The sequence below is a fragment of the Jaculus jaculus genome, chromosome 15 (assembly GCF_020740685.1).
Source record: "Jaculus jaculus isolate mJacJac1 chromosome 15, mJacJac1.mat.Y.cur, whole genome shotgun sequence".
Lineage (NCBI taxonomy): Eukaryota > Metazoa > Chordata > Mammalia > Rodentia > Dipodidae > Jaculus > Jaculus jaculus.
In genome coordinates, this window is record NC_059116.1 from 8,317,761 (window position 1) to 8,333,518 (window position 15,758).

General features: G+C 44.9%; 1 protein-coding gene across 1 annotated transcript in view; it reads left to right on the top strand.

The window, feature by feature from the left end:
* Nucleotides 1-1,022: 1,022 nt before the first annotated feature.
* Nucleotides 1,023-15,758, top strand: part of Serpinb5 (serpin family B member 5) — a 35,397-nt gene continuing 20,661 nt past the window's right edge. The window contains exons 1-2 of the mRNA XM_004654793.2: nucleotides 1,023-1,096; nucleotides 15,087-15,261. Of these exons, the coding sequence (XP_004654850.2) occupies nucleotides 15,094-15,261 (168 nt within the window). The 5' untranslated portion in view covers nucleotides 1,023-1,096; nucleotides 15,087-15,093. The remainder of the gene's footprint in view (nucleotides 1,097-15,086; nucleotides 15,262-15,758) is intronic.

A 15,758-nucleotide genomic window follows, 5' to 3' on the forward strand; every position in this document is an offset into this window, starting at 1 on the left:
GCCACCCATCAAATTGTTTCTCCTATCAGTTCGCTATTACATATGCTGTCAAGAATGCCATAAACGGGGCTGGAGAGATGGCTTAGCGGTAAAGCGCTTGCCTGTGAAGACTGGAGCCCGGTTCGAGGCTCGATTCCCCAGGACCCACGTTAGCCAGATGCACAAGGAGGCATCTGTCTGGAGTTCATTTGCAGTGGCTGGAGGCCCTGGTGTGCCCATTCTCTCTCTCCTCTCTCTCCCTCTCTCTCTGCCGCCCTCAAATAAATAAGAGTAAACAACAGCAAAAAGTTTTATTTTATTTTTTAAAAAGAACCCCATAAACGCGTAGGAAAGATGAGACTGCAATTTACACGCAGAAGATGGGGGCTGGAGTTATTTATTTATTTGCCACTAACCAGTCTGAGAAGTTTGCATGTTCCTCTGGCCTCTTTTCGTTTCAAACGCTTTACCTTCCGGTCCGTCCTGGCTTGGCTAGGGTGGCCTTGATTTTCTTTCTTTTTATGTTATTTATTTATTTTTATTGCACATCACTCCTTTATTATACTGATCTGGAAAAGATTTAGTAGTTATGCCCAAAATGAGAACTGAGCCCACGTAGCAGGACCAAGTAACTGGAGCATGATTCAGAAATGAGGCATGGTGAAATGCACACACTTAGACATGATCAAGGGGCATTTCATCTCGCTGTCACAAAACAAGGCAGAGGAGGGATGCTAAGACACACGGCGGGAGTCAAGCATCTGGACGGTCTCTCTGAAGGGGCCATCATGGAGCTGAACCTGCCAACTGGGATTCCCATTGTCTGTGATCTGGACGAGGGCCTTGATTTTCTTAAGCACGCTTGCTTGTGTTTAGCTCCAGGCAGGATCCACCGGCAGCCGCTTCGTGCCCGAGCTTGTCGCAGGCCTCCAGAAGCGGTGCGGGCCGCAGCCAGCTCCCCCTGATTCACCGCTTTCAATGCCAGGAGTAAGAGCCCCGGGCAGCGGTGGGCGTGGCGGGCGGGCGCGGCCCAGGTGAGCCGGGCTCCGGGTCGCCGAGCTGCCGCCTTCCTGCCTCTTCCCTGCGCGCTCGTCTTCGCGGACAGCTGCCGTTCCAGGTAAGCCGGGGCTCCTCTCCTCTCGCCCGCAGTCCCCGCTCCCGGCTTCGGCGCCCGGGGGCACAGCTACATAGTCCCACAGGACGAGATGACAAGGGACATGGATACAAAGTTTCCGAGGGCCTCACCAGTGATCCGCCTAGGACGTTTCCAGCCTCCCTTGGAAACCCTGGGTGATTTTTTTCTTTTCTTTTCTTTTAATGCTAGCCTCAGAAAGGGTGTAGGATTGAAGACCCGCCGAGTGTTGCAAAGAGCATATGGGGGTTGAAGTACAAAGACGCTGCTTTTTCATTTTATTTTTCATTTGGAAACATCAGACCAGTGTTCACCTACTGGCAAACGCCTTCTCTTTCTTTCTTGTTGTACTTTAGACAAGTTGCGTGGTTCAAACACAGCCCGTCCTGGCTGGGGAGGTAGCTCAGTGGCAGAGTGCCTGGGTTCAAACCCACAGGGCACTGGGTTTGAACCCCAGCTCTACCACGGCAAGAAAAGGGTCAGTGGGGTTTTGGACTTTTGAGTTAACCTGGCTCATAGCTTTTTCCTAATGGGCTCTATTTGAAAAAAAAAAATTTACTTGAGAGAGAGAGAGGAAGAGAGGAAGAGAGGGAGAGAGAGAGAGAGGGAGAGAGAGAGAGAGAGAGAGAGAGAGAGAGAGAGAGAGAGAGAGGCGGGGCTGGGGGGAATGGGCACACCAGGGACTCTAGCCACTGCAAACGACCTCCAGATGCATGCGCCACCTTGTTCTGGCTTATGTAGGTACTGCGGAATCAAACCTGGGTCCTTAGACTTTACAGGTAAGTGCCTTAACCTCTGAGCCATTTCTCCACCGCTCTGTGTCCTTTTTTTTTTTTTTTTTGGCTTCATTTAAACATTTCACACTAAAAATCCATTTAACATGTTATGCAGTTTCACGGGCCTCTGCTCGGATTCTCAGCACTGCGGGACCATGACTAAGTCTTACTGCGCTCTCTCATTTTGTAGGCAGGCTCACGGAGGTGTCCAAAAGTCATTCAGCTGCTGAGTGTGGTGGCTGATAGAAGTGTGCCTTTAGACTTATGGCCTAGGGATGTTTCCATGGCAGCACGAATTTTCTCTCTCTCTCTCTCTTTCTCTCCCTTTCATCTTTTGTGCATCAGGCTTGCATGCATCCCACTCACATGTGTCCTGGGGATTTGAACCGGGGTCCTTTGGCTTCAGAGTCAAAGGCTCTAATCACTAAGCCATTTCCCAGTTCCTCCTTTCATCTTCTAATAAAATGAGGTGCCATTCCAAGCATCACTCACCCTCAAGTAAGTGCAAGTGTTTGATGGGTCACTTGATGGGCGGAGAGAGGAAGGGTGGAAGTGCTAGACTCAACAGAAAATGAGTCAATGGCTTTATGTCTTTGCTTCCCAACGCCTCCTCTGGGCCACTTCAGTCCCCGTGTTGCGGACTGACCTTGGCGCATGCAGTCTCAGCAGCTGGAACCCTTCTGGTGTGGCTTGGCCTGGCGCTGAGGTTTGCTGTCGGGGAGCATTGGGCTGGGTCAGCAGTCAAGGCCAGGCTTCCAGGAACTAGGTGTAACTGTGATGTCTGAACACATCTGAGCAAAACAGTGGCTCTGGAAATTACAACAATTACCCTTATTACTAATGACTGCATTGTGTCTTCCTGACATCAAAGCACTTTCCACAGCATATACTCACTCAGTCACTTCACTTAACCCTTATAGCCTTACTTTTTTAAAAATTGTTTATTTTTATTTATTTATTTGAGAGTGACACAGAGAGAGAAAGAGGCAGAGAGAGAGAGAATAGGTGCGACAGGGTCTCCAGCCTCTGCAAAAGAACTCCAGATGCGTGCACCCCCTTGTGCGTCTGGCTAATGTGGGTCCTGGGGAATTGAGCCTTGAACTGGGGTCCTTAGGCGAGTGTTTAACTGCTAAGCCATCTCTCCAGCCCTCTCATAGCTTTCTTTCACACTGTAGAAGCTAGGAAATATCTTATTTTCTAATCTTGCACTTTTCCCCACAGATTTGGGTATGAGTGGCAGCAGCTGTGTGTTAGGCATCATGTGATAAGCATTCTACTAGGCAAGGCTTCTCAAGGTATTCTGTTTTTTTTTTCTTTTAACTTTTTATTGATAACCTCCATACATGTAGACAATATACCATGATCATAATCCCCTCCGACCACTCTCCCTTTTCCCCCTCTCCTGTGCTCCCTCCAATGAATGCCTTCTTTTTTCCAACTAATGTCTCTACTGTTATTTTTTCTTTTTTATGTGAGAGAGAGCGGGAGAGAGAATTGGTACACCAGGGCCTCCAGCCACTGCAATCGAACTCCAGATGCATGTGCCACCTTGTGCGCATGTGCACCCTTGCATCACTGTGTGCCTGGCTTATGTGGGACCTGGAGAATTGAACTTGAGTCCTTAAGCTTCACAGGCAAGCGCCTTAACCTCTAAGCCATCTCTCCAGTGCTGTCTCTTCTATTTTGATGTCATCATGTTTTCCCTCTTATTATGCGAGTGTTTTATAGGTAGTGTTAGCTACTGTGAAGTCCTGAATACCATGGCCACTTGGTGTTTGGAAGGTAGTTTTACAGTGAACTCCTCTCCGTCCTTTGGCCCTTGCATTCTGTTTATTTATTTACTTGTTTAGAGTCACAAGGAGAGAGCGAGGGAGAGAGAGAGAGAGAGAGAGAGAGAGAGAGAGAGAGAGAGAGAGAGAGAATAATGAATGAATTGGTATGTCAGCGCCTCCTGCCACTGAAAACAAACTCCAGAAACATGTGCCACTTTGTGTATCTGGCTTTACATGGGCACTGGGGAATCAGAGCCCTGTTGTTAGGCTTTGCAAGCAAGCACCTTTAAATGCTGAGCCCATGTCTCCAGCCCTGGCTCTTACATTCTTTCCGCCACCTCTTCTATGATGCTTCATGAGCCTTGGAGGGTGTGATGGAGATGTCTCATTCAGTACTGAACATTCTTCTCAGTGCTTTCATGAATTTTGAGTCCTCAACGTATTGCTGCCTAGGGACAAGATACACTTGAGGAAGCTGGGCCTGGTGGTGCAGGCCTGTTAACTCAGCCTCCTGGGAGGAAGGGCAGGAGGATAGCAAGGGTAAGGACTGCCTGGGCCACAGCACAAGATCAAGGAAAGGCCAGCAATTTAGGGAGACTCTGAAAGTAAAAAGTGAAATGTGGGCTGCTAATATAGCTGAGAAGTGGAGAGAGCACTTGCCTAGCATGCATGAAGCCCGGGCTTAATCTTCAGTAAAATAAATAAATAAATGAATGAATAAATACATGAAAGATTTAAAAAGAAATATTTGGGCTTCTGCGTGAGAAGGAAAATACTTAGTAGCAGAGGCCAGTAAGCTAAAAAGCAGATATAAAGGGAAGAGAAAGGAAGGGAGGAGGGTACTTAATAGGTTGGTATTGTATATATGTAAGTAGAATGATTGAGATGGGGAGGTAATATGATGGAGAATGGAATTTCAAAGGGGAAAGTGCGGGGGGGGGGAGGGAGAGTATTACCATGGGATATTTTTTATAATCATGAAAAATGTTAATAAAAATTGTGAAAAGATAAAAAATAGAATAAAATTTAAAAAATAAATATACATAGAAGAAAAAGGGAAAAGACTAAATGAGTGCTGAGCTAAATGCTAGGTCACCACACATTGGTAGTTTTCTCCTCTCTTATGTCAACTCTGAATGGAGAGAAGAGACAGAATTTTCACCATTCTTTGTATTTTGTGCTTGGACTCTGCTGAGGCCACAGGCACAAACCATCCTCTCGGCTCCTGAGACCACAGGTGCCACCTGTAGAAGGATGAAGCCAATGTCTAGCTAATTCTGGCAACAAATGCCTATAGACTTAGCATGTCTGAGACAAGTATGGATTGTGAAAGAAATACAACTTTTGGATTTTCTACGTCTATAGAATCAGCATGCCACTACTAGATTTAGAGATTGCTTATGTCAGAAAGGATCTCAGAAGGGCTCATATGGTGACATCATATGTTTTTATTTAATAGAATATTAATTCTCCCTTGCTTTCCTTTCAGAAGAATCACCAGAGGGGGAGGAAATCACAGACATTGTGACTTTAAAGTTGGAAAACAAGGTTTTGATTTATACTTAAGTAATTCTGATTATTATACATGTCTTTTACCCTAACTATTAATAGGTATTAAGACCTATTTCTCCATTTTTATCTGGGGTGGGGAAAATGAGAATTGCAACTTGGAATGCTCTTTTTCTTGAAATTTATTAAAATACTCAGGAGCCAAACATTTAGCTTCACTTGAAATAAGGATTGTAACACCAAGAAAGTGTCTTTGGTCCTTCAGGGATTTTCTTGAAGTCTACAGAAAATCATGCTGATAGCACCTGAAGGATCAGGAGGGGATAGTTCAATTACAGTTGGAAAGCGCAGCAAAGAGACCTGCACATAATTCTCACAGTGCTCAGTACCTCTGCCTTTCTGCCTTAGCAACTGCCATGTACTACATCAAGCGTGTAAACGTTCCATGCACGATGCTTTTTTGTCCCAGCCTTTGGGACCCTCGGGCATACAAAGGGCTAAGAGAAAGTTAGCATAAGACATTTGGGACCCAGTTCCCTAATTTTTCAAAATGTTGAGGTTTTAATCATGAAACTTATGATGAATAAAAAAAAATCTAGATGCGCTACAAAACAATTAGTTGGTTATAAAAGGCAACAGTCCTGCATGGGATATAAAGGCTGTGACTATCTTCTGGGTGTGGTTGATTTCCACGGTAGGATTTGCAGTTTCATCCTGAACTATCCAAGATGTTCTGTCCACATAGTCTACTCTCTCTACTCTATTATGTTCTGCTGAATTCATATGAGGTCTGGGCTTTTTTTCTATTAAAGCTTGAGTTTCCTGAAAAAAAAACGTAGTTCTTTGGAGAAGGGGGGAGTCGGGGAGAATATGAATGGATCTGCTAGGGCCTCCAGCCACTGCAAACCAACTCCAGATGCATGTGCCACTTCATGCATCTGGTTTTACATGGGTACTGGGGAATTGAACCTGGGTCATTAGGCTTTGTAGGCAAGCACCATAACTGCTGAGCAATCCTGAGAGAGACTTAAAAATATTTTATTTTTATTTATTTATTAGAGAGGGAGAATGGACACACCAGGGCCTATAGCAACTGCAAATAAACTACAGATGCATGTGCCACCATGTGCAACTGGCTTATGTGAGTTCTGGGGAATTGATCTTGGGTCTTTAGGCTTTGCAGGCAATTGCCTTAACTGCTAAGCCATCTCTCCAGGTCCACAGGAATCTGTTTTCATCATGTCTCTTCATTGGCAAAATGAGGCAAGTTTGGCTAAAGGATTTCTTTTTTAGGAAGTAAAGTGTTCATTTCAGCTTACAGATTCAGCAGGAGCAGGAAGCCAGGGTCATATTGTCATATCAGCAGTGAGGAAATGGAGAGAGAAACAGCAGGTAAACTAATGCTCCAGGCCTGCCCAGTAGCACACGTCCTCTAGCAAGTGTCCACCTCCTACAGGCTCCACAGCCTTCCCACATAATGCCACAGTGTTCAAACACATGTGCCTAGTCATTAAATACTTTTCCTCCTTCTAGAACATTCTTTTAGAATATTTTATTTATTTGAAAGAGAGAGGCAGAAAGCCTCTGGATCTCTGCTTTGGTAGGTGCTGAGTATCCTCAGCGTCTGTCTCCTTCACCCTGGCGCTGATTGTCAGGCTCACCATGGAAGCAGCGCTCTTGCTCATCTCCCCAGTTCCTCTGTGGTTTCAGCTGAGGCTTGGCTGAAGTGCAAGGGGTGGTTTATCTCCTCAGATCTCACTACTTTCTCAAAAAGAAAAATAGATTCTCCAATGGAGAGTGAAGTCAGTATAGGTTAAGTGGGATAATTTGGGGAGAGTTTGATGGATGTAACCCCTCTTTTAGCCAAAGACTAGTGGGAGCTTGACCTTTTTGGAGAACATAATTTTTGTCTCCATAGGATTCTGACCAGGTTCCCAGTTCCAGATATAGGTTCCTTTACACTGAGCAGATCTCTCAGCCAATCAGAAAGCTACTGGTTACACACCAAGGCTGTGTGCCACTATTGCCCAAGCGTGTACATCCTGTCAGGGTGTTTGCTGCTGAGTAGCTTAGACCTTTGTTTGCTCAGACCGTTGTTGACCACTTTCCCCCAGTAGCTCATGTAGCACTTTATTGAGACATTTCATATATGAGCATACAGTAATTTAACTGTGGTGTCACCCTTTTTTATATTGCATTTCCTATATTCTAAGAAACTGAAATTTAAAGGGTATAATCCCGATTTTAAAACAATATAGGCAGCCTACTGTATTCGTGAATTCCACACCATGGATTGATAATATTTAGGACAAAATACATCAGTGCTAAACTTAAAGACTGTTTTTCCTTACCAATTCCCTAAACAATGTAGTATAGCAACAATTTACATAACGTTTACATCATCTCAAGTGTTATGAATATTTTCATGTAATCTATACCATCCTTTTCTTATTGCTGTTCCCTCTTGCTCTTCCCCCACCCTCTGAGGATCCTCCCCTGCCAACGTAGTTCTTCCTCTTTTTTGTTGTCTAGGATTCCCTTTTGTACTATTTGCTTAGTTATCAGTTTCTGTCAGGAGGCGTACTGAAATTTCCAGTTTGGGTTAGGTATTGCTAAAGGTTTCCATGGTAACTCTCTAAAACATCCATCGCAGTTAACATGCCACTAGCTGATCAGTCAGTGGAGGAAGGAGCCAGGCTGTGTTTGTTCACCTTCGTTTTCTTTTCTTTCTTTTTTTTTTCAAGGTAGGGGTCCTGCTCTAGCTCAAGCTGGCCTGGAATTCACTATGTAGTCTCAGACTCACAGCGATCCTGCTACCTCTGCCTCCCAAGGACTAAAGGTGTGTGCCACCACACCCGGCTTCCTTGGGTTTCTTAGTACCTACATCTGCTTGGCATGAGCTGGGCACTCAGGCCTTCTGGAATGAAAACATTAAAAAAGACGAGTTTGCAGGAGAAAGAGAACCAGACCCCCTCTAAGTAGAATGTCAGAGTGGAAAAGTTCTGTACTCATTAAAAACAAACAAACCAACAAACACCAAAAACAGCAAAAACCTCCACCTAGCACATCTCAGCATCTTTGAAGGGGGCCATTCAGGACCCAGGAGTTTTGGAACTTGAGAAACTTCTAGGAGAACAAATGCCAAGAAAGGCAAATTAACAAGAAAGAAGTGGTGAGGTGTGGTGGGGAGCTCCAGGCCAGGAGCCAGGAGAGGTGCAATCCAGGTCTGGCGCTGCCACTCTCCCTCCCTGCGTGGGTGGCCTGGGAGAATCACCTCATCTTTCTCCACTGCACTCATTTGCAAAATGAAGAGGTGGAGCCAGACTAGATCCCACTGCAAGATCTTGTCCCACTTTAAAGGTTTAGGATTGAACAACACCTTGGCAAAGAATCGCAAAATGCAAAGCTGTTTACTACAAGTTTTTACAAGTTCTATCTCCAGTACTAGTTCAAATGCCATGTCACTTTTTAAGATGGAAGTTCTGCCTTTTCTGGTTTGGAATGGCACAGTGTTTCCTGTGGGGTTATAAAGACATTTATTTTTGTCAAAATTGTTGCTAGATTATCATGAAAATGTAAAACAACTCTGACAGGTAACTATAACAAGATGATAGTAAAAATGGGGGAAAAATAAACGATTTTAGAACTTTTAGGATCGATTTTAGCACAAGCCACTGACACACGAACCTGTTGCACAGGGCTTGTTTATCTTTACTCTTGTGGTTATAACTTTGTACATAGCATTTGCTCATGCAGAATGGTCTGTGTGGGAACTGGACACTTTTCCTTGGGTTCACATTGCTAGCCTTGACATTTGTTTAAATGTCTTGCCTTACAGCAAAGAGGTACCAGCTGGCTATGGCAAAAGCTACCTCAGACCAGGTCAACTTGCGGTGTTTGAAGGTCACTTGGGACTAATCATGGAGCAACCAATGAGATGTGATTTTCTAGGCAATATTTGACAGATTGATTTTTCTTGTGTGGATATGTGTGGTGTGCATGGGTATGTGCCCACGTGGTGCCTCATGGCCAGAGGAGAATGTCAGGCATCTCCTTCTATTAGTCCTCTGCTTCTTCTTTCTTCTTCTTCTTTTTTTTTTTTTTGTAGTTGAGGCAGGGTTTCATGCTAGCCTAGTCTTGCTTCGAACTCACTGCATTCCTTCTACCTCAGCCTCCTGAGTGCTGGGATTAAAGGTAGATACCATCATGCTTCATTTCCTGTTCCAGGCTTCCTTGACCTGGAGTCTCCTACTGACCCAGGAGCTTGCCCTTCTTTGGGGAGACCCACTAATTCTCTGGTCTCTGCTCCACACATGACTGGGCTTACAAACATGCATGGTCTTGGCCTGATGTTTATGTGGGTCCTGCACATTGAACTTGAGACATCTCTCAGCCTTCCTAAGGCCCTTGTGCTTACACAGGAATCACTCTTAACTCCTTAGCCATGTCTGTAGCTATTGATTGATTTCTTTTTTTTCTTAATTTTTATTAACATTTTCCATAATTATAAAAAATATACCATGGTAATACCCTCCCTCCCCCACTTTCCTCTTTGAAATTCCATTCTCCATCATATCCCCTCCCCATCTCAATCAGTCTCTCTTTTATTTTGATGTCATGATCTTTTCCTCCTCTTATGATGGTCTTGTGTAGGTAGTGTCAGGCACTATGAGGTCATGGATATTCAGGCCATTTTATGTCTGGGGTGAGCACATTTTAAGGAGTCCTACCCTTCCTTTGGCTCTTTCATTCTTTCTGCCACCTCTTCCACATTAGACCCTGAGCCTTGGAAGGTGTGATCGAGATGTTACTCAGTACTCCAGTCACTTCTTTCCAGCACTATGATACCTTCTGAGTCATCCCAAGGTCACTGCCATCTGAAAAGAGAAGATTCTCTATCCAAAGTGAGAGTAGTGTTAATATAAGGGTATAAATATTAAGAGAAGTGCTTACTGGGAAGTTTGATAAGCATAGATATATACATTTTTCCAGACATCAGCAGATGTTATACCCCTAGGGCTCATGACTACCCCTGTTTTAAGTTTTCAGTATCAGGGATGTATTCCCTCCCATGGAGTGGGCCTCCAGTCCAATTGGAGGGCAGTTGGTTTCCACCATGACAGACGTGCCACTATTGCACCCATTGGCTCATTTGGCCTGGCTGGCCAATTATAAGGCTTGCAGTGTTCACTGTTGAGTATCTTCACTGGTGGTATCGCTTTCTCCCACTGAACTACATGTAGAATGGCTTCTTCTAGTTTTCTGTCAGCTGGTTTACATGGAGGAGGTTATCATCTCAGTTCCAACAGGATTTCTCAGTGGCCTTGCAGCCCAAGTATGTGGAGTCTTCAGCAGTAGGGTCTTACCATCCTGGTGGGAAACCCAGGGCCTTGGCAATGGCCTATAATGTTTTGGGGGCATCAGGGACCGCCCTGGCCAACAATTCACTGGAGGTATCCCATCCCTGGCACTGAAAATTTTCTAACAACAATCTATGGCTCCTGAGTGTTCTATTGTCTGAAACAAGAGGATTCCATACGATTTATTTGCATCCTCTTAGATTTTGATTAGCGACCCCCCCGCACCTTTCCTTTCCTTAATCTCTTCCCCTGACCTCACTTTGGGCCTTTTCACCCCTGTTAATCTATTAAAACTCAATAGCAGAGGCCAGTAAGTTAAAAAGGAGATATAAAGGGAAGAGAAAGGGAGGAGGGTATTTAATAGGTTGGTATTATATATATGTAAGTAGAAGAATAGATTTCTTTTTTAAAATTATTCTTATTTATTTATCTGAGAGGAGAGAAAGAGCAGATAGAACAGACATGCTAGGGCTTCCAGCCACTGCAAACAAACTGCAAATGCATGTGCCACCTTATATATCTGGCATACGTGGGTCCTGGAGAATTGAACCTGGGTCCTTAAGTTTCGCAGGCAAGCACCTTCATGCCAAGCCATCTCTCCAGCCCTTGATTGGTGACTGCTTGCCATTACAACACGTTTCATGAACAGACCATTCCTGGCACCTTTGGCCAGCATCAAACTCTTGTACAGTAGCTGGGACCTGAGATATTAAGGGTTGCTTAGCCCTCCCCAAGGTCAATAAGCATTTTCTAAGGAAGGAATCAGTCAGCGTATGGGAAGGAAGGCAGATGGCTTTATGACTTAATGCGCTAAGACCACCTTTCAAAGAAAGGTGGGAGGGAGGGCTGGGCTGGAGGGAAAGCCTCCCAGGTGGCCGGTGTGCATTAATTTATGTTCTCCAACAGGGACCTGGATCTAAGCCTTGCCTTGCAACAGCATATTAATGTGTTGTGTAATTAGGCTGTTTGAAAAATAAATGAGTCTGAATTCACACAATCACGTAGGCAAAATGTATCTCAAAATATTATAACAAGTGAGTGATAGAATGAATGTTTCCTTACCTTTGGGATAGCTTCTGGATCAGTTCATAGGTTGTGGTAGCTACCTTCACATTGCTGGGACAAATACACACCAAGAAGCAGCTTATGGGATGAAAGGGTTTATTTCAGGCGTATAGATTCCAGGGGATGCTTCATCATGGTGAAGAAGCTGGCTCATTTTATCATACACTTATAGAAGAGAAAGACAAGCCAGCACTGGTGAGAACAGCCAGAGCTCAAGCTTACTCTGTACCTAGTAGGGCTGGACTCAAGATTCTACCCCCAGTAACACACCTATTCCAGAAGGGCTCTGCCTGTTGGAGACTTAAGTAGGAAACTTAATCTTTATCAAAAATACTTCAAGTTGGGGCTGGAGAGATGGCTTAGCGGTTAAGCACTTGCCTGTGAAGCCTAAGGACCGCGGTTCGAGGCTTGATTCTCCAGGACCCATGTTAGCCAGATGCACAAGGGGGCGCACGTGTCTGGAGTTCGTTTGCAATGACTGGAAGCCCTGGCATGCCCATTCTCTCTCTCTCTCTCTCTCTCTCTCTCTCACTCACTTGCTTGCTCTCAAATAAATAAATGAATTATTAAAAAAAATACTTCAAGCTATGAGGGACATACATTGGCATTCAAGCTACCACATAAGTCTTTAGAAAATATTTGAGAAAAAGAGAGAGAGAGAGAGAGAGAGAGAGAGAGAGAGAGAGAAAGAATGCTGCCACTTCAAATACATGTGCTACTTTGTGCATCTGGCTATACTGGAGAATGAGGCCAGGGCAATCAGGCTTTTTCAAGCCAGCACCTTTAACAACTGAGCCATATTTACAACGCTGTTTGTTGGGCTTTCTAGCCGAACTTCCTTAGCACATTAATACACGATTTTAAACACAGTTTTTCTAGGGACTGGAGGGATGGCTTAGCATTTAAGGCATTTGCCTGCAAAGCCAAAGGACCCAGGATTGATTCCCCAGGACCCATGTTAGCCAGATGCACAAAGTGGCACATGTATCTGGAGTTCATTTGCAGTGGCTGGAGGCCCTGGCACACCCATTCTCTTTCTCTCTCTCTCTCTCCCTCTCTCCCTATTTCTCTCTAAAGTAAATAAATAAAATAAAATAATAAAAACAGTTTTTTTAGACAAAGAAAATTACTAAGAGCAATGATCAACTCTGCACACATTATTTTCTACAACCTTTCTTTTTGAGGGGAGTGTAATAAACTTATGTGAGGGAGAAAGAGTTGAGTTGTTGGGCTGGAGAGATGGCTTAGTGGTTAAGGTGTTTGCCTGTAAAGCCAAAGGATCCTGGTTTGATTCCTCAGGACCCACATAAGCCAGATGCACAAGGTGATGCATGCGTCTGGAGTTCGTTTGTAGCGGCTGGAGACCCTGGTGTGCCCATTCGCTCTCTGTCTATCTCTCTCTCAAATACATAAAATATACTTAAAAAATAGAAAAAAAATAAAAAAAAGAGTTGAGTTGTTAAAGCATGGCTAGTGTATTTTGTCATTATTGCCAGCATGATTAAGTCTAGGGTTGTGGAGGCTCTGAAAGATCTGCAGGTAGCTGGGATCTGGTTTCTAGATTCGATGAGGAGGAAGCTCCTTTGCTCCTCATTCACATGGAGTGCTGGTTGTCTATGAACTAAGCATTGTCAGTATTACATCTTCTGCTGAAGGAAGCCAGATCTCTTGCTCTGAAAGTCTCTTGTGCACATTCCCCGAACCTCGCATGAAGATTTTCTTGGCGGCTCCCCAGTGGTGAGCACGTGGGTTACGACCTTCCACAGCCCTTCCCTTTGTGTCTCAGGACACTGCTGGTCCCTGTGCTGCTAATGCTGGTCAGCTCTCACCTGGGTGTGATGTCATCCTTCATCTCCCAAAGGAAGAATAAAGCCGGGAGCTTGAAACAAACAAACAAAAAATATGATGCTCACTGTAGTTTTGGGAAGCCTTGTGATGGGCAAGGTGCTCCTGCCATGCTTAATCAAAGGCATAAAGAGGAGGAAGACACTGGTAGGCACAGCCAGTCAGCATGGATGGGGCCACCTTTGTGTTCTGTAATGAACTTGCTTTTGCAGACTTGGGGATATATTACGATCCCTTTTATTGTGTCTTGCACTCAAGCTCAGAAAGAGAATTCTGGGGGCTAGAGAGTTTTCTTAGTGGTTAATGTGCTTGCCTGAGAAGCCCAAGGACCTGGGATCGATTCCCTGGGAGTGCATGCGTCTGGAGTTTGTTTGCAGTGGCTAGAGGCCCTGGTGCACCCAGTCTGTCTGTCTCTCTCTCTCTCTCCCCTCATTCATTCTCTTTGTCAAATAAATAAATAAATACATAAATAACATATGAAAAAAAAAGAGAATTCTGGAGAAATATTTCAAAACCAGGAGCCTATTCCATGATCTTATTCTTATTATCTTTGCAAATTAAGTGTTTCTTTCTGGGAGTAAGGAGCAGATGCCATTCGTGTGTGTGTGTGTGTGTGTGTGTGTGTGTGTGTGTGTGCACGTGTCTGACTCTGACACACTGTGTGTCCTGGTGAAGGAACCCCTTGATCTTCAACAGTAAAATTTTCTCTCTGATATTGAAGTGCATGTTCTGCCCAAGACATTTAATGTCAAGTTTGCTCAATATGTCTGTGCACACAAGCCATCTTCCTTCTTAGTGTGTCTGCCTTTGTGTCCTTTCTCCTGTTTTCAGAAGGACACCAGTCACATTGGATTAGTACCCCCTTAACTCCAGTGTGACCCCATTGAACGCATTCAAGCTGCATAGACTATTTCCAGGGGAGGCCATGTTCACAGGTACTGGGCATGAGGACTTCAGTATGTTTTGTGTTTTGAGGACATAATTCTAAGTATCAAATAAAACCACACAAACTGCCACAATTACTTTGTGAGCTATAAAATGTCAATTTTGTATGATTTAACCAGATATTATGTAATTATGAAGCCAACTGATTTTGTCTAGTGCAGCCAGTTTTCTGTGGCCACTTGCTAAGGAAGAGGGGTGATGGCTGAGCTCATGGCATGACCCCTGTGTCTGAGCAGGGCCTGAGTGTGGCGATTCCTAGCAGAGCATCTTAAGTAAGAAGACCTCATGTGACTTAGGACACATTCCCAGAACTTTCTTCACAATTGCCTTTCTTTTAATTTAATTTACTTGAGAGGGAGAGATGGAGAGAGAAAGAGAGAGAGAGGCATATATATTTAGAGAGAGAAATAGAATGGGCATTCCGGGGCCTCTAGCCACTGCAAACAACCTTCAGATGCACGCGCCACCTTGTGCAACTGGCTTAGATGGATCCTGGGGAATTGAACCTGGGTCCTTAGGCTTCACAGGCAAGTGCCTTAGCTGCTAAGCCATCTCTCCAGCCCTGCCTTTCTTTTTGAATTCACCAAGTAGTTCTTTTCCCTGTTCTATCCTTCGTAGAATGAGAATCCGTACCGCCGGCAGAAGGCAGCGGCAGATGCTTGCTGCGCTGGAAACTAACCTGTCCTTTGCCCCTCGGTTCCAGACCCACCATGGACGCCCTGCGCCTGGCGAACTCAGCTTTCGCGGTTGACTTGTTCAGACAACTGTGTGCAAAGGAGCCGCTGGGCAACGTCCTCTTCTCTCCGCTCTGTCTCTCCACCTCGCTGTCTCTTGCTCAAGTTGGTGCCAAGGGCGACACAGCCAGTGAAATTGGACAGGTAAGCCACCCTGGCCTTGTTTGCATCTTAAATGGGCATAGTTACTGGAACCCGCAGGCAGGGGAAGAAATCAGAGACTTTGTGGAGCTAGGGTAATGGCCCAGTCAATACATTGTGCTTGCTGGGCAAGCAGGAGTTCAGCTTCCCAGACCCTCTTAAAATCCCAGGCACGGTGGCTGGCACCTGTAATCCCAGTGCTGGCAGTCAGGGGTGGAGATAGGAGCATCCCTGGGGTTTGCTGACCACGTAGTCTAGTCTAGCGGAATCAGTGCGCTGCAGGTTCAGTGAGAGATGGCTGTCTCAAAAAGAATAAGGTGGAGAGCTATGGAGGAAGACACCTGTCATCTACCTTTGGCCTATACACGTATGCACATGCACACCTACACACACAGCTGCACCCATATGTGCACACATACCGCACACACACACACACACACACACACACACACAAACACACACACACAAATATGGGGAGAGAGACTTTGTGGCCAGAATTG